At 43.5% G+C, this 19,980-nt stretch overlaps 1 protein-coding gene across 1 annotated transcript; it reads right to left on the reverse strand.

The window, feature by feature from the left end:
- Nucleotides 1–228: 228 nt before the first annotated feature.
- LOC109907560 (solute carrier family 2, facilitated glucose transporter member 1-like) lies at nucleotides 229–19,436 on the reverse strand. Its single transcript, XM_020505600.2, has 11 exons — nucleotides 19,020–19,436; nucleotides 18,387–18,574; nucleotides 9,757–9,858; nucleotides 9,328–9,488; nucleotides 8,495–8,735; nucleotides 7,567–7,729; nucleotides 5,459–5,646; nucleotides 4,013–4,117; nucleotides 3,825–3,923; nucleotides 3,411–3,614; nucleotides 229–3,264 (listed from the first exon to the last, which is right to left on the reverse strand). Exons 2-11 carry the CDS (start codon nucleotides 18,399–18,401, stop codon nucleotides 2,986–2,988), a joined length of 1,557 nt encoding a protein of 518 aa, XP_020361189.1. The 5' UTR covers nucleotides 18,402–18,574; nucleotides 19,020–19,436; the 3' UTR covers nucleotides 229–2,985.
- Nucleotides 19,437–19,980: the final 544 nt, after the last annotated feature.

Raw genomic sequence — 19,980 nt, forward strand, 5'->3', positions numbered from 1 at the left:
GATGCATTTGTAAGTAAAGCTACCGTTGCGTTTTTATTTCAAAAACATGTTTAAAAATGTACTTACTTTGGCCGCTTTCCTCCCAAGCTTCAAGCTCTAAACCTGTCACTCAAAATGGTCTCTCCCAGCATCAACCTAGCCCGAGTCATGTTAAAATACTATTTCCAAATGAAACACACAAACAAACAGGTATTTCGGGGTGTAATGCCAGCTGGTGGATGTCAAAAAGGAGGTTAACAAAACATTTATTACACTTTCACACACAGACACAGTACATTGATTGATTAAACCAAGCAAGATGCTGACTTTGTATTTGCCAAGGATAGTATCTGTACAGAAGATATCAAAGGTTGTGTGTTTGTTAGATGTGTGATGTTTTATTTAACGACAGTATATTCATATATACAAACACAAGTGAAACAAACACACGTGACATATAGGGCTGTATAGTTGTTGTTAGTTTGTTGTAATTTTTCATAATGTCTCATAGGGCATTTCAAAGCCAGATTTATACTGCTTGTGTGATACATTTTTTTTTAATACAGGAAAATGACAAAATGGATTCAGTAGTGTGCTTTTCTACACTTTACGTGATCTCGATATTTATGAATTAGACCATATTTTTCAATTCAATATCAATGTTGATTATTTAATCATTTTAATTGTTTATGGCTGGGCTATAGACCTTGCTTAAATGCCCCTTTGTTTGGTGCCTCGTGGAGAATAAGAGTACAAGACTTTGGAAGCAGGAAGAACGTGTTCACACACACACACACACACACACACACACACACACACACACACACACACACACACACACACACACACACACACATACAGTACACATTAGCTGAAGAAGAAGCACAAATAAGCAGCAGAAACAAGGAACTCACAAACACAATCCCCCAAAGTAAACGGAAAGCCATGAAACACAGGCCAGGAACAAAAATAAACATCAAAGCAATACCAACCACATTGGTAAAAATCCATTTCAAAACAACATGGTTTTCTGATGTAAAATGGAATAGATCTCTGTGACAATATAGGATACAATGATCATCAACTCATAAATACACTTTTTTTTAGGCACACACTGGGGACAGCATAAGGTGGATACTGAACAAGTGGAAGGCATGTGGGAAGTGGAAGAGAGAGGGAGAGTGAGGGAAGCAGTGGTAAGGGAACTGTTTTTTTTATTATCCAGTGTCCATTTTGACATAAATAATACTTTAACACAAAGTTAATAGAGTAATGTATGTCAATGCTTCAGTGTATTAATAGGAAACAATCCAATACTTGTTCTCTCTTTCCTTCTCTTTTTCACTCATTGGACGATGGGCATCCCATAAGCCAGAACAAGCCCACATTCAACCACTGCAGTCAACATATAAATATCATTTTGAAAATACATATTTACAAATAAATTCTCTCCTAACTTTTTACAATAAGTGAATGTGCATAAGGTAACTGAGTATGGTTTAGTTAGTAAAGTACCACAGTCTTGTTAACAGTAGTGAGGGAGGGCTGCCATTGAAGAACGTTTTTTCCTTGGAGGAGAGGTCAAATACTGAATACTACCATCAAAGGAATGTATTTTCCCAGTGCAACACATACACATATCCACAATATGTTATAGAAATAAAGAACAAAGCCATGACCCTGTCATCTTTCTAGGCAAAATAAATTGTGAAAGTGCTTGGAGAAAAATAACTACGTCTAATTTACACAACCACAAATAAAAAATAAATATTTTTTTTGTAACACACACATATATATATATATATATATATACTACAGTATATCAATACAATAAAATCTTTAAATAAATTTCGATTTTTAACAACGTTCCACAAGGTTAATCTTCAGACAAAGTGTCACAAAGTAGAGTATAGACTTAAAGGGGAGTCATTAAAAAGCATTGTGCACAAATCCTCACATTTGGTCACAACTAAAGTCCCATTGTGTTATTCCAAATACAGACTGAATAGATAACCGTCACATTTTTGACTGAATGCTCTCACAGCAGAACAATTCTAAATTACACTCAATTCCACAGGGAAAACCGATGGATCCTTTGCTCTCTATGGTTGATTCTTATCAAATCCAAGTTCATAACATCACGACTCATATCACAATCTATTATAATCTAATATCCAAAATAACTATCTGTCCCCTTAGACAATATAGTTAATGCAATTCTACTCCCCCAGGGAAATATTTCTCTAATTATTCCTTATGTTGATTAATTTGCCATAAATCGCTTTTTGAATAGTATATTAGCAATCTTGGAATTTTAATTGATTTCTATTTGGTTAATAAGGTGCACCTAAAGCAAGTTAAAGTGAAATAAGTACCATCTCTCTCTCTCTCTCTCTCTCTCTCTCTCTCTCTCTCTCTCTCTCTCTCTCTCTCTCTCTCTCTCTCTAGCAGTGGATTCTTATGTTGAGTAGGGTATAAGCATATTATTTTGTTCTCAAATACAACAACTGTTGAAATTAAATGTCAAGTACGATCATTCTGGGATTATTGGGTTATTTAAAAAAGCTATTTCTAAAACCATGAAAGCCAACTAATGCAATTGACCCTAATCTACTGTTTCACTGTTAAAACTATTGTTTACCAGAAACACTATTGAGGTTGTTTGCTTTGACTAGACCCACTTTGGCTTTACTAAAAGCTGTTTAAATGATGATGCACTCAGGAAAAGAAGGCAACACAATTAAAATACACATTTTGACCTATAGGTTGAGAAATATATTACACATGACAGAAAGAAATGTGAAAAAATAACACTAATTCATTCTAGCTACTGTATCCACCCAAAAATGTGTGTTGTGGCTTTCCATGTACACGAACGGTATATTTCCCTTCACGTCAAACACTCGTCCCCATGTACCTGAACTGCCAAAGAATTAAGCTTTGATCTGTTTTTGAACCAGCTGACCCCCAACCCTTGTACTTTAAGCATTGACCCAACACAGGATTCTACAAGCTCTCCTGTACAGTTGAGTTGGACCTATCCTCTGCTGCTGCCGCCTCCACCAATGGAACCTTCTCCTTGATGGGCGAGGCAGGAAGTGTTACGCTGATACTAGTGGGAGGAGCTCCCACAGAGGTGGCAGGGGGCAGGGTGGCCCCGCCAAACTCACGGGCGATCTCGTCAAAGGTCTTGCCCTTGGTCTCTGGGACTTTGATGAAGGTGAAGATGAAGAAGAAGATCAGTAAGATCATGAAGATGATAAAGACATAAGGCCCACACAGCTCCTACAGAATTACAAACAAAGAGAGAGAAAAACAGTGGAAGTCAGTAATTAACCTCAGCGTATGTCAGCGTATGATTAATAACATTTCTGACCTAAGTGGAAGTTAGGATTCGTCCTTAATGGAAAACCAAGAGAAACCTCTCGCACCTCCAGTTTGGGGAAGCTGATTCCCACCAGGAAGTTGGCGGTCCAGTTGCAGCAGCCGGCCACTGCTATGGCGGCAGGCCGCGGACCCTGGGAGAAGAGCTCCGCCACTATGAACCATGGGATAGGACCAGGCCCCATCTCAAACATGGCCACGAACAGAAACACTGCCCCAATGCTCAGGTAGCTCAGAGACGAGTAGCCCTTCTACTCAGACAGAGAGACAGAGAGAGAGAGAGAGAGAGGGAAGGAATAAAGAAAGAAAGATGGAGGGAAGAGAGGGAAGAAGGGAAGGAGAGAGGGAGGGAAGGAGGGAGGGAGATGGAGATATTCATCAACAATAGCAATGAAAATGAATTAATGTATTAATGACATATCTGTTATGTTGAGTGACAACCAATAGAAACTGACACCCACCAACAGGAGGGCAATAGTCATGAGCAGGGCACTGACGGCCATTCCGGCCAATCCGACGAGATGCAAAGTCCTTCGTCCCGCCCTCTCAACCAGGAAGAGCTGACGAAGACAGAGAATGGAGTTATCGTACCGTAAACATACATCACAGAAACACAAAAACCAGAATAAATGCAGCATGTTTTACTTACAGATACCACTGTAAAGACAGTGTTAACAGCTCCTGCTCCAATAGTGGCGTAAATGGGTTGGGTGACACCGGCTGACTCAAAGATACCAGTTGAATAGTAGAACACCTGAACAGGGTTGGTGGAGGGCGACAATAAGATTCTTAATTGAATTTTTTTATTTTTTTTATTTCACCTTTATTTAACCAGGTAGGCTAGTTGAGAACAAGTTCTCATTTACAACTGCGACCTGGCCAAGGTAAAGCATAGCAGTGTGAACAGACAACAACACAGAGTTACACATGGAGTAAACAATAAACAAGTCACAGTAGAAAAAAAACACAGTAGAAACACAGTAGAAAACAACACAGTAGAAAAAAAATTTAAAAAATGAGGAGGTAGGCGAATAATTACAATTTTGCAGATTAACACTGGAGTGATAAATGATCAGATGGTCATGTACAGGTACAGATACTGGTGTGCAAAAGGGCAGAAAAGTAAAGAAATAAAAACAGTATGGGGATGAGGTAGGTAAATTGGGTGGGCTATTTACCGATGGACTATGTACAGCTGCAGCGATCGGTTAGCTGCTCAGATAGCAGATGTTTGAAGTTGGTGAGGGAGATAAAAGTCTCCAACTTCAGCGATTTTTGCAATTCGTTCCAGTCACAGGCAGTAGAGAACTGGAAGGAAAGGCGGCCAAATGTGGTGTTGGCTTTAGGGATGATCAGTGAGATACACTTGCTGGAGCGCGTGCTACGGGTGGGTGTTGCCATTGTGACCAGTGAACTGAGATAAGGCGGAGCTTTACCTAGCATAGTCTTATAGATGACCTGGAGCCAGTGGGTCTGGCGGCGAAAATGTAGCAAGGGCCAGCCGACTAGAGCATACAGGTCGCAGTGGTGGGTGGTATAAGGTGCTTTAGTAACAAAACGGATGGCACTGTTATAAACTGTATCCAGTTTGCTGAGTAGAGTATTGGAAGCTATTTTGTAGATGACATCGCCGAAGTCGAGGATCGGTAGGATAGTCGGAAGGAGGCTTTGTTGCGGAATAGAAAGCCGACTCTAGATCTGCAACAAGGCTACAATCTATCAATAGGAAGCCACATCAAAGTGGTATTTTTATCATACTGTAAAACGTACGTCCATTAAATCATGTTTAATCCATCGAATAATCCAAACAAATCTCCCAAACATGCAATGATTGAGAGTATAAGGCATGTTGAATGCAGCTGTTATTCAACTATTCAACTTTGCATAGGCCTGGGTCGCCTTCATAAGGGCAGACTGTAGCATATCTTTTATTATTGGATACATTCAGATAGTACCTTCCAGTCACTGCCTTTTTTCTTCAGTTTTGTGCCTAGTGAATGCGACCCTGTATTGTTAAGCTGTCCTCTGAGCTATCCTTGGTGACTATTTAGAATGTGTTTGCACTGTGGCCTCCTGGGAGTCATAGTTCACTCACAGCATTGATTCCGGAGAGCTGCTGGGAGAGGTGGAGCATGACGGCGATGAGGAGCGGCTGCCGATAGGCTGCGGTGCGGAACAGCTCAGGGATGGTCACCTTCTTCTCCATGGCCATCTTGGAACTCTCCTCCTTCATCTCCTGCATGTCTTTACTCACGTCGTCAAAGCCACGCAGACGCACCAGGGCTGGGGGGAGAAAATGGCGGAGTGAGAGAGGCAGATAAGTTATACTTTAATGTGAAGGACATACAACTTGTAAAAAGAGAGGATGTATTTGTAAAATCGTTAGGTAATGACAATATGTTAAAGAAAATATTGAAATACTTTAGGTGCATACAGCTTTCTTTGTTTTGTACAAGATATCCTACAGATATCATTTTCTTTGAGGAATGAAGTAAGAAATGTAGCGCAAAGCATCTTTAAAGGCCCGGCGTGATCAAAAATGTGATTTTCCTGTGTTTTATTTATATTTCCACACTATGAGGTTGGAATAATACTGTGACATTATGAAAATTATTCATATTTATGTTTATAACCCCCTTGTTCCTCCCAATTGGTAGTTACGTTCTTGTCTCATGCAACTCGCCAACGGGCTTGGGAGAGGTGAAGGTCAAGTCGAGTCGAGTCATGCGCTCTTAACACACTGCACGCTTAACCCGGAAACAAGTCGCACCAATGTGTTGGAGGAAACAATGTTCAACTGACGACTGAGGTCAGCCTGCAGGCACTCAGCCCACCACAAGGAGTCACTAGAGTTCAAAGAGCCAAGGAAATCCCCCCGCCAAACCCTCTAATTGTGCCCTGCTCTATGGGGCTCCCAGTCACGGAAGGCTGTGACACAGCCAGGAATCGAACCCGAGGCTGTAGTGTCACCTCAGGACTGCAACGCGGTGCCTTAGGCTACAGCACCACTCAGGAGGCCCCTAAATTGTGAAATTATGATAATGCCCTTTTAGCATAAGAGCTGTTTGAAAAGAACTCCAGACATTTCAGCCTGTTTTGGTGGGATAGAGTTTTGGTCTGCCTGGTGACATCACCAGGCGGTAAATGAGTTAATAGACCAATAAGAGAGTTTCAAACCTCGATGACAATAACAGCTCGTTTTCAGTTTTTTCTTCCGTACTCAGACCACTCCAAGACAGTCCTTGCAAAATTATTGCTTGAAAGAATTGCTCTTTGCCAAGAGGCTAATTTGTTTCTTTTTGACCAGTTTCATTTAAAACAATCACAGTAAGACACTTAATTGTCAGACAAAAATGATTTGATGACGAGATAAGAACTGCATTGGACCTTTAATTAAAAACACTAGTTGAGTACATTTTCTAGCAGACTAGCCAGTAGCACCAACACTAAAACCGGCCTACGTTGTAGTTGTTTGTTCAGTAGCTGTCCATGGTCCTGCCAGTTCTTTCATTACGGTACCCATCACATAAAAGACTGACCAAAACATATGTTCCCTTTTTTATTATCTTATTCACCAAAGCAGTGTGTTTGAAACAAAACAGTGTAAAGGAGCTTAGGAGATGCACTCAGGTGACCCCCGACAGTGTGAAATACTGTCGGGGATCACTACTGTCGGGGATTTCAAAACCTGCTGTTGGCCTATGCTGTGCGTCAGTCAAGGACTCTTTTCTTGGCTCAACAAGCTTCCGTCTCTCCTGGCCTGTCTAAGCCTGTCACTGTATGCGTTAAATTCATGCCCAGTCAGAGGAAGGGCATTAATGCCACAGGCCTATGTTTGGCATGCACAATTCACATTCAATCGTATTTAACAGACACTGCATGACCAAAAGTATATAGTTTTCATGAACAGGGTGGTGTATCTAATAGACTGACCATTGAGTGTATGTTTTATTGTGACATGTTGGTATTAGCGTCTTTGTACAACTCGCCAAATTACTACATTTTACTACATTATTTCACCTCAAATAGATACAATACCAGGTATCAAGCTAAAATAGAAGTGTTAAATGAAGCGCTTCCATTTATCTTCCTGACCATCCAGAGTAAATGATTGCATTTGGAGCGTAGCTATAGAATTACTAGAATGTGCAAAGCCCCTCAAACCTCAACAATTTGATGGTTTCTATGGTTTGGAGCACCCACCTTTGCGGGCCTGCTCCTCCTTGTTCTGGTTGATGAGGAGGAAGCGAGGGCTCTCGGGACAGAAGGGCAGCAGGATACACTGCAGCATGGCCGGGACGACCGTCAGAGCCAGTAGCAGAGGCCACAACTTGTCCGACCCCAGCAGAGACTCCAAGCCAAAGATCTACAACACAGAGGATAGGATTAACTTTACTACCAGGAATGTGTAATTCACAGCACCACAGCTTACATGCAAACATCAATGGGATATACTGTACGTTGATGGGATGGGAAGCACTGATGGGTTACACACCACAGTTGATAGTATTAAACAATAAAATAATCCATTGGTGGTATGGAATGGATGAGGCAGTTCTATAAAGGGATTCAAATGGAAAAGGTTTCACGACAGTGTGCTGGAGAAAATGAAGGGGAGGAATATTACTAATTGCATTCTTAGAGCAAGAAGTAGTCGCCTATTAAAAAATAATTTAGCACTCATTAAATAATTACAATAATTAGCATATAATTCGACAAAGACATTACTCCAATGTTAAGAGGCAGGGGTGCGTGATCAGAAATCGGAATGTCTGCCGGTTACAACTTAATCATATAAGCAGTGGTGTAGTGGAGAGTAAACGCAAGTAAACTTCGTTTATGCACCTTTTTTTGTTTAGCATGAGCATTTACCCACCTTTTGCGGCAAAATGCATTGAAAGTATAGGGTCCGTAACTTTATTTTCGCTAATGGAGATCAGCGTTTACCCACCAAATTTTTTATCACTACATCACTGCATATAAGAATACTCCCAATACGCACATAAAACATAATATTCTATATATGGGGACTTTATTCCCAGAATTACAAGTAAACAGATGGTATGGTAATGTACAAGACTATTCCTAAGTTAATGGGCAGAAATCAAGATGGCTGCCATCAAGGACTGACCTGAGCCACGAGGATGCCAACAACCACGCCCAGCTGGTGCAAGGTGCCGAAAGCGCCCCGTAGAGGGGTGGGGGACAGCTCCCCCACGTACATGGGCGTAAGGCCGGTGAAGAGGCCGCAGAAGAGGCCGATGACGAGGCGTCCGGCGATGACCATCTCGTAGGAGGAGCAGAGGGTGGAGAAACCCATGAGGAGGCCTCCAATCACAGCCAGGATGTTGACCAGGAACATGGACAATTTCCTTTATCCCAATACCCCGAGAAACACACACACACACACACACACAGATTGGAGGGTTAAGAGACAGCATGTAGAGTAAGAGATAGACAGAGAGAGAGGTTAAGAGGGAGGGAGAGTGAGATGTAGAGGATAGTAGTGGGAGAAGGAAACAGAGGAATAGTTTAAGGACATTTTTTTGCAGCGATTCCAATCACACTCCAGTGACTCCTTGGAGACCCATTGGCTCTGACAGCTTAGCAGAGGTAGAAACAGAAATAGACCAAGGAAAGGACCAGAACTGGAGAGTAACGAAATTCACTCCTTATGGACAACATTCCCAATACTTTTAATAAACCTTATTCACAGCTGATTGTTGTACGACATTGTGTGGGTAGCTGATAAATAGTTGTGTCTTTTAAAACCAGTGCAGATGACTGACAATCCACTAGCAATGCTATTCTAAGTATCCCGACTCAAATGTCCAACGTTTTTGCTTTTTGCTTTGACAACTGCACCTGCTACCCTGTTTGGAAATGTTAACATTAGAAAACAAACGATAGTCAGTGAAAAATGGCACCGGGGTGAAATAGGTGAATACTGGGTGACCCCCTCACCTCCCAAATCTGTCTGCCATCACTCCGACGCTGAAGGAGCCCACCATGCCGCCCACGCTAAAGACGGCCACCGAAAAGCTCCACACAATGGTGCACGTTCCTGGTTTGATGGGCTCGCCATACCTCTCCATCCACGTGTTGTTGAAGAAAGCCCGCAGTTTCTAAACAGGCGAGGGGGAGGAAGAGAGAGGGAGAGAGAGGGAGAGAAAAGCAGAGGGACGGAGAGAGGGAGAGAATGATTAGACATAAAGCGTTATCAAGACACTATCTCTTGATTTAACGCTTGATGAAGCGCAGTGTAATAGTACAATATCCACAGGCACGATGGAAAGTGATTAAACATAGCGTAAACATAACGTACAGTTTAACAAAACCAAAGCCCACACATGCTTTAACTGCTATAAGAAAACACAAAATAAACCTACAAACCTGTTCCGGTGCATTAATGACCCCTGTGTTGTAGCCAAACTGCAGCGAGCCAATGACTGCAGTGGCCAGGGAGAAAAGGAGGTATCCTGTCACCTGCTTTTTCTGTTAGAGACAGAATGGGGATAGTGTATGTTATCAGGGGTTTATGCACATTACATTCGGATCAAGGAGCCCCTACAGTGTAAAACTGAAACTCTGTCAGAGGCATTAATACTGCTGTAAATGCACTATCTGGAAATGACATCATACAGTCAAAGGTTAAGTTATTATAATGTCTCTGGCCGGGTGTCAAACCCAAGTCATCTGCAGCCTACATGACGTCATACATCATTAGCTCACTGAGGTAAAGCCTAAACCTCCCGAAGTCTCAGACAAGTTTACACATGTTTCCTGAACCACCTTTATTCTTCTCTCGACCTGTACCATCACGGAATATTTCATTATTTATTCAATATTTTGCAGGATGAAATCTCTTGTGTCCAAATGAAAAAAAAATTGATATCTAATAATAATAACCATGAAATAACAACAATACAAATGTATATTGACAACATCAAAAAGTTGTTGTACAACTACTAATAGGCTTTCAACTAATACAAACTACTGCAAAAACTACTAATACAACTAAGTACCTATAATACATACATACAGACAGGTATATACAATATTTACACATATCTTCACATGGTGATGTTTTTATTAGTTAAAAATTCCCTGTGGGATTTTAATGCCCTGATTTATATAGGTGAATTATTTCAGTCAGTTGGCCCTTTGTATCTGAAAGATCTTACTCCAACCTCAGGATGTACCCTTGGAATTTGTAATTGCTGCTGTTGTCGAAAGGAGTAGTGCGAGTCTTGTAAAGTTAGGTGTTCCTATACAGGGACATTTAAGTTGATACATGTAACAAATAAAGTGGTACCAGTGCAGTTGTCTTCTGATTGTGAGTGTTAAAATGGCATCCAAGAATGAATCTGCAAATACGGTTATAAATTACATCTAATTCACAAAGTAAGGTCTTGGTTGTGTTTTGATAGATAATGTCACCAGAGTCTAGGATAGGAATCAGCAGTTGGGTTAACTAAGGTCTTGGTTGTGTTTTGATAGATAATGTCACCAGAGTCTAGGATAGGAAGCAGCAGTTGGGTTAACTAAGGTCTTGGTTGTGTTTTGATAAATAATGTCACCAGAGTCTAGGATAGGAATCAGCAGTTGGGTTAACTAAGGTCTTGGTTGTGTTTTGATAGATAATGTCACCAGAGTCTAGGATAGGAATCAGCAGTTGGGTTAACTAAGGTCTTGGTTGTGTTTTGATAGATAATGTCACCAGAGTCTAGGATAGGAAGCAGCAGTTGGTTTAACTAAGGTCTTTCTAATGGATACAGTAAATCACGCTTATAGTTCATTGTTTTTCCAATGTAATCAATATGCTTTCAAAAAGATAATTCAGATATTTCAACACTTTCAAGCAATTGTTCCATGATTTTTGAAATTGTCAGCTGTGGAGTTTATTCCTTGCTGTGTACCAATCAGCATGATATCGGACTTTGTTTGAAATAGCTACACTGTTTGTATTCGGTCATGTTACCGGTCACCTTGCCCTGATTAAAAGCAGTGGTTCGCGCTTTCAGTTTCACGCGAATGCTGCCATCAATCCACGGTTTCTGGTTTGGGAATGTTTTAATCGTTGCTATGGGAACGACATCTTCAACGCACGTTCTAATGAACTCGCACACCGAATCAGCGTATTCGTCAATGTTGTTGTCTGACGCAATACGAAACATATCCCAGTCCACGTGATGGAAGCAGTCTTCTGTGGAATCAGATTGGTCGGACCAGCGTTGAACAGACCTCAGCGTGGGAGCTTCTTGTTTTAGTTTCTGTCTGTAGGCAGGGATCAACAAAATGGAGTCGTGGTCAGCTTTTCCGAAAGGAGGGCGGGGCAGGGCCTTATATGCGTTGCGGAAGTTAGAATAGCAGTGATCCAAGGTTTTGCCAGCCCTGGTTGCGAAATCGATATGCTGATACAATTTAGGGAGTTTCCACCTTTATGAAGAGGGCTCACCCGGGGACATTTCTATTCAAAAGGTATTTCACCGGTCTTTCACCACACTTTTTCTCCATCCCTAAGCAAACACAGCTGATTAATCAAATTGCATTCTAAAATGAAGATCTTGATTAGGTGATTATTGGAGTCAGGTGTGTTCACTGGGGCTGGGTCAAAACTGTGACACCAACCAGGCCCTGGAGGACTGGAGTTGCCCACCCCTGTTAGAGTATACATTATAACATTAGCAGACCACTTTATAGCCTTATGCATATACATAAGGGTACATGCTGGATACCAAAATGCAGGCTATTTACATTTGACTGTGTTCTTAAATGACCCTGTAGCCAGTTCTCGAATGAAACTCCTTGAAGGCCACATACATAAATCAGGTCACTGGGTCTTTTCTCTTGAATCCAGTAACATAGAACACTATGCAGAGACACTGCTGAGAAGACATATTGTTAGAGGTTATGTGATACTGGACTGGCCATGCCTCACGGATTAGGTGCCCTTTGGTCCACCTATAGAGCTTGTGGTTGAAGAGGTGTTGAGAGAAGAAATGTGAGGGACCAGTGTAGGAAATGTTAAGGCCCCAAATGTTGGTTGTAAATTGCCTTGTGACTACAATTAAATAATAAGACAGCAAATGTGTCACACCCTGATCTGTTTCACCTGTCTTTGTGATTGTCTCCACTCCACCATCTCCAGGTGTCACCCATCTTCCCCATTATCCCCTGTTTATTTATACTTGTGTTTTCTGTTGGACTGTTGCCAGTTCATCTTGTTTGTTCGAGTCAACCAGCGTTTTGTGTCTCACCTCCTGCTTTTTCTAGTCTCTCTTTTATTGCCCTCCCGGTTTCGACACTTGCCTGTCCTGACTCTGAGCCCGCCTGCCTGACCACTCAGCCTATCCCTGACCCTGAGCCTGCCTGCCGACCTGTACCGCTGCCCCCCCCCCCCTCTGGATCGGTACCTCTGCCTTACACTGAGCCTGCCTGCCGTCCGGTACAGTTGCCCGACCACTGGTTTTCTGACCCCTGCCTGTCTTGACCTGTCTATTGCCTGCCTCTGTTGGAACATTAAATTATTGTTTATTCGACATGGTCTACATCTAGGTCTTCGTGTCATACCTGATAGTACGAACTGGCCATGATTGACCCAGCAGACCCGGGCCGGCTGTGCAACGCCATCTACTCCCAAGGAGCCTCCATTGGTAGGCACGAGGAGTTGCTTCGAGGGCTGATGGAGGGGGTCCAAGCATTGGCTGGTTGCCATGACCAGGCGTTGGACATGCTGCGGGAGCAATTCCACAGGTTGGCTGGGGGGCAGCCTGCCACGGTGGTAACTCCACCGCCCCTCAGTAACTCGGCGGTTAGCAGGGCCGCCCCACCGGCCACTCCTCCTTCCTGGGAGCCTCCTGGCTCCAGCAACACAACCCACTCATCAACTGGTCTATAGGTGCCATCATGGGTTGCAGTCTGTTCTGTCACGCCAATTTTCTGAAGTTGGCGCAACCTGCCCAGGGACGTCTTCCTGGGTCCTTGGAGGTGGTTCCGGATCTCTCCACCATTCCCGCGGAGTACCAGGATCTCCGGGAGGTGTTCAGCAAGTCCCAATCCACTTCCCTTCTGCCGCACCACCCCGATGACTGCGGGATTGACCTTCTCCCTAGCACCACGACGCCCTGGGGGCACCAGTACTCACTGTCGGGACCTACATTGGGGACTCAATAGCTACTGGATTTATCCATCCCGCCTAATCCCCGCTGGCGCAGGGTTGTTCTTCGTGGAGAAGAACAGCCTACGTGCGCCCAGCCTACGTCCAGCGTGCAGCTGCAATGCTTCCTGGGATTCGCCAACTTCTATCTCCACTTTATCCGGGGTTACAGCAGCCTGGCCTCCCCCTGTCTAACCTCACCTCTACCGAGGTTCCGTTCACATGGACCATGGCCTCTGACCGGGCGTTCCGGGACCTTAAACATCACTTCACCACGGCTCTGATCCTGGTTCATCCGAACCCTTCCTGTCAGTTCGTGGTGGAGGCAGATGCTTCGGATTTTGGAGTGGGAGCGGTTCTGTCCCAACGTTGTGCATTAGCTCACTGAGGTAAAGCCTAAACCTCCCGAAGTCTCAGACAAGTTTACACATGTTTCCTGAACCACCTTCATTCTTCTCTCGACCTGTACCATCACGGAATATTTAATTATTTATTCAATATTTTGCAGGATGAAATCTCTTGTGTCCAAATGAAAAAAAATGAGGAAAAAAATGATACTTAGTTGCAAGAATAATATGTCAACTATTGTCTAATAATAATAACCATGAAATAACAACAATACAAATGTATATTGACAACATCCTATCCTAGACTCTGGTGACATTATCTATCAAAACACAACCAAGACCTTAGTTAACCCAACTGCTGATTCCTATCCTAGACTCTGGTGACATTATCTATCAAAACACATCATTGATGTTGTCAATATACATTTGTATTGTTGTTATTTCATGGTTATTATTATTAGACAATAGTTGACATATTATTCTTGCTACTAAGTATAATTTTTTTCCTCATTTTTTTTCATTTGGACACAAGAGATTCCCTGTGGGATTTTAATGCCCTGATTTCTATAGGTAAATTATTTCAGTCAGTTGGGCCTCTGTATCTGAAAGATCTTACTCCAACCTCAGGATGTACCCTTGGAATTTGTAATTGCTGCTGTTGTCGAAAGGAGTAGTGCGAGTCTTGTAAAGTTAGGTGTTCCTATACAGGGACATTTAAGTTGATACATGTAACAAATAAAGTGGTACCAGTGCAGTTGTCTTCTGTTTGTGAGTGTTAAAATGGCATCCAAGAATGAATCTGCAAATACGGTTATAAATGACATCTAATTCACAAAGTAAGGTCTTGGTTGTGTTTTGATAGATAATGTCACCAGAGTCTAGGATAGGAATCAGAAGTTGGGTTAACTAAGGTCTTGGTTGTGTTTTGATAGATAATGTCACCAGAGTCTAGGATAGGAAGCAGCAGTTGGGTTAACTAAGGTCTTGGTTGTGTTTTGATAGATAATGTCACCAGAGTCTAGGATAGGAATCAGCAGTTGGGTTAACTAAGGTCTTGGTTGTGTTTTGATAGATAATGTCACCAGAGTCTAGGATAGGAAGCAGCAGTTGGGTTAACTAAGGTCTTGGTTGTGTTTTGATAGATAATGTCACCAGAGTCTAGGATAGGAAGCATTTTAATGCCCTGATTGAATCAGGTAAATTATTTCAGTCAGTTGGGCCTTTGTATCTGAAAGATCTTACTCCAACCTCATCCGAACCCTTCCTGTCAGTTCGTGGTGGAGGCAGATGCTTCGGATTTTGGAGTGGGAGCGGATCTGTCCCAACGTTGTGCCATGGACCTTAATATGTATTTCTGCGCCTTCTTCCCCCACCGCCTCACTGCCACGGAGAGGAATTACAATGTGGGGAATCGGAAGCATCTCGCAGTGAAGATGGCATTGGAGGAATGGAGGCACTGGCTCCAAGGGGTGGAGCATCCGTTCATTGTGTGGACCGACCACAAAAACCTGGAGTATCTCCGCACCTCCAAGCGCCTCGACTCCAGGCAGGCGAGATGGGCCCCGCTGTTTACCCGGTTCAACCTTTCCCTCTCCTACCGGCCGGGGTCCAAGAACGTCAGGCCAGCTGCCCTGTCTTGCCGCTATAACCCTACGGCTACCACCCTGGAGCCCGAGACCATTCTTCCCACCTAGTGCCTGGCGACGGGAAACAGGTCCGGGAGGCGCAGCGGTCCCAGCCGAACCCTAGGGAGGGGGCCCAGATAACCGGATGTTTGTGCCTGACATTGTCCGCTCCGCGGTCCTGGAGTGGGCCCATTCCTCCAGGCTTGCCTGCCACCCAGGCTCCCGGTGAACCCTGGTGTTTGTGCGATGACGCTTTTGGTGGCCCACTATTGTTCCTGACGTCTGCGCATTCGTCGCCACTTGCACTGTGTGTGCTCAGAACAAGACTCCTTGGCAAGCTACGGCTGGCCTACTCCAACCTCTGCCTGTCCCTCACCGTCCCTGGTCCCACATATCCCTGGATTTCGTCACGGGTCTCCCCCGTCTGAGGGCAACACAGCCATCCTGACAGTGGGTGACCGGTTTTCCAAGGCCGCCCACTTCATTTCTCTCCCCAAACTACCCTTGGCCAAGGAGACGGCCCTGCTCATGGTGCAGCACGTATTCCGGTTCAATGGACTGCACGTGGACATGGTCTCCGACCGTGGCCCTCAGTTCTCGTCCCGGTTCTGGAAGGCGTTCTGCACCCTCATTGGGTCGTCAGCCAGGCTGTCCTCTGGGTTCAATGGGCAGTCGGAGCGAGCCAACTAGAACCTTGAGACAACTCTACGCTGCCTGATCTCTGCCAACCCCAACACCTGGAGCCAGAAGCTTGTGTGGGAGGAATACACACTCATCACCCTTGCCTGATCTGCCACGGGCTGATCGCCCTTTGAATGTTCACTGGGGTAGCAGCCCCCGCTCTTCTCCGAGCAGGAGGAAGAGCTCGGCGCACCTTCTGCCCAGATGTTTGTCCGTAGCTGTCGTCGTACCTGGAGGAGAGCCCAGTCGGCCCTCCTCAAGACCACCTCCAGGTATCGACGACAAGCGGATCGCCATCGGACCCTGGCTCCTTGGTATCGTCTCTGGCAGAAGGTATGGCTATCCACCCGGGATCTGCCCCTCTGGGTGGATTCCCGCAAACTCTACCCCCGGTTTATTGGCCCGTTTCCCATCTCTAAAATTATTAGTTCCTCTGCTGTTCGTCTTCTGCTGCCCTGTACTCTTCGTATACACCCTACCTTTCATGTGTCCCGAGTTAAACCTATTTCTCACAGCCCTTTGTCTTCCCTTCATACCTGATAAAAATGTTCTTGGCATCAGTATAATTTATTTGATCTTTACATCACCTTACATCTAACTATAGCTGAATGATGCAATTCTGGTCCACTAAACACTGCCTTTCCATCTCTTCTCCTAATCACCATTTTTCAGATTTCCAAACATATTTGAATGGTATATATTTGCTGTGTTTGTATCGCTCTGTTTTGATGGGAAGGTCTCGCAAAGTGATGGTGGCTCCATTAAATAGTGGAACTGTTTTCACAAAAGCCATACAAATCTATAACGAACATCCCAATGAAAAACAGGAACTGAAGTAGGCTGGGATGTATCACAAGACAAAGCGCGTGTCCACAAAACGTACACTAGGACAGTCTGTGGTATTTTAACACACTCTAAACAAACAGGAGCAATACACTATAGCCCCCACCATACCTGCCCTCCCTCTCTTCCCTCCCCCTATCACTCTGTTTATATACTGAAGTGCACCTTCCACCACTCCCCATCTCTCTTCTTCTCTTACCCTAACCCCCCTCGCTGCCTGTCAAGTCACAATTACTCAGTAGAAACAAGCAGCCATGAGATGCATTCAAAACAGTGACTAATCTGTAAAATTCTCTTGGTTAGTATAATAATTTGATCAATATTGAATGCGTCATTTGAAAAGAACACCCAAGTCATGAAATAAGATTAGAGTTGAGAGAGTTTTAAAATAAGACTGTGGTAAAAGAGCTCTTCAAATGCTGGGTGTTCATTCCACGATTACACACCGTCATACCTCAGTTATGTTTACAATGCAACTCTGTGCTAGTAGCCTAGAAATAGAGTTGTTTGCAAAGTGAGCAAACGCTCAGATAAAAATAAGCATGCTACAGGGTTGTAGTCCTTTTCAGAGTCACAGAAGTGGAACTTATCCATCTGATCTGAGTGAGCTGAACACTCTGATTCTGTCTCAGGGCTTCATCTCTCTTGTGCCTCTTTTTATTCCCCTCCCTTTCTGTCTAATGATATAATACACTACTTCTTCCACAGCCCCCTCCCAGACTGCATCTCTTTCACCCTCCCTGTTTCTAAGAATGCACACATGGCTTCTTCCATAGCCCCCTTCATCCAAGAGAATCTGTCTCTTCCTCATTGTCATAACAACTGCCTGGAGGTGACAGTTAAATTGGCACTTGCTAAAATAGACCAAAAACACAGAGCGATAAAACATGGCATTGCTGCTCCTTGCACCAATGCATTGTTGGAGGGGAAATACCTCTCTCTCTCTCTCTCGCAACTGAATAAAATGACATCATATTTGAATTATAGGAAAGACGTAACAATACTAAAAAAGGCTATTTCTGGACCCTATAATTCATAGAACAGTAAACTGTCCAATTATATCACTGGTTCGCTCATGGAAACTCAGCATAGAACATGAGGATGACTCACTGATATACAGCATCAGACAGTACAACACCCACCACTATGAAGTGGGTTTTGAACAGTCACATGACATTCTGACTGCATGCAACAGAATTGGAAATAATTTGGTGGATTGTACTCATAAAAAGGTTAAGGGACCTTTTGAGGGGTCACACATTGTATGGTCAAAGTATAGTATAGCTGAGTAGTACATGGTCAGCATATAATAACAGCAGCATAGGCTACTACTATGTCCACAGTATTATATTAGGGAGCAGCACCTACCTCCTCCTCCACCATCTTCAGTGCGATATTCAATAATAAAAAGCAGCTCTTGATAAGAAGTTGACAAACAGGACAGGAGGACAAGAGAAAAGATCTTCAGGTAGAAAAGCCTTGCGGAACCGCCCAGTCTTCAAAGCTGCAGCCTCAAAAAATAAGGAACTGATTCGTCGCTGTCCTTGGTGCTGAAACTGGTCACAAGTAGAAAAACAACGTTGCCCTGCTGCTTATACGAATTTTTCTCAAGTAGCCCTAAAATAACATTGTTTTATCATTTCATATCAGACTAGCTTACTTTATAACATCTGCATAGATAGCAATGTATTCAATCGTTTACGATTCCATTCAATTAGTTTATTTTATGTCCAGTTGTTAGGCTACATTGTTACAATGCGTAAAAGACAATAATGAATCCGATAGCAGCAAACAATATACTTCGCTTAAAAAATCACTACTCTAATGAAATGCAAAAAAGAGACGTCAAATGGAACCATTACCACCCGATGCCGGGTGCCTTCTTAACGGGCAAACAAGCAATACACTTGACCAACTATCAATCCTTCATACGGACGATTTGTCAGCAATGCCCTACATATGTTATATAATAGCATAAATCAAGCAATTTGCGCAATTCACCTGTCGTGACCAGACTTGCTATTCCTCTCTCACCCTTAACGATTCCACTGGCACCAATGCGGTACTGTAAAAACAGCCTCTTGAAAATGTCTACGTTTTTCGTTTCCTATAGCTCAGGTTCGTGGAGTGGATGCGCGACAATCCGCACGTTCCCCTTTCGACAATAGCCCAGCTTCCATCAACCTATGAAAAACGAGATGCTCTCTGCGTAACCAACCTCCTTTCTGATTTATCCGTGACTCGCTATTTTGCATCCGCATCTCGTGACAGCTATGCCGTCATGGGCAAAGGCGTGATTCTCCTATTATGGTGGTGATGGTGAACCAGCGTTGTTTTAGTTGTTGGGGATGTAGCGGTCCCCGGGTAGAACCAGTGGATTCAGTGCCCTCCCCATGATGCTCTGCGAAGTCGACCTTGAGAGTGATCAGCTGATGTATGCTGCTGCGGCTACCCGTGTACCAAAGTAACGCATCACGCGCCGGTCACCGAACGCGATACGGATCCATCCATTTGGATGCGCTTTCGTGCGACCTATTCCTCCCATCTAATATTTGTTTAAATGGATGAAGTTGTAACATAGGCCAGTTCGACAATAAGGTTTATAGATATATGCTGAATAAATTGACTCCCGTATCTTGTTCTCAAGCAGAATTTGTAAGAGCCAGTGGGACTGAAACGAAATAACTGTGTTGGGTATCACATCACATGGCTGTCAGAAATCTCGTGACCCAGTGTGAGAATAATAACAGAGTAGCCCATGCCTCAGGGTTGTTCAATCAACATGTACAAGCAGAATGAAACAAATATTGTTCATAAATATTTACATTGTTAACTTGTAGGCTTTGTTCCCAAATAAAGAGCAACGCTCTTAGTAATTATTCAGACCATAGGCCAAGTAAAGCATTCGTTGTCCATTCTTTGAGATCAAGATAAATGCTCCCTTACACAGTGCCCCATTATT

Source organism: Oncorhynchus kisutch, linkage group LG17, assembly GCF_002021735.2.
Source record: "Oncorhynchus kisutch isolate 150728-3 linkage group LG17, Okis_V2, whole genome shotgun sequence".
Taxonomy (NCBI): Eukaryota; Metazoa; Chordata; class Actinopteri; order Salmoniformes; family Salmonidae; genus Oncorhynchus; species Oncorhynchus kisutch.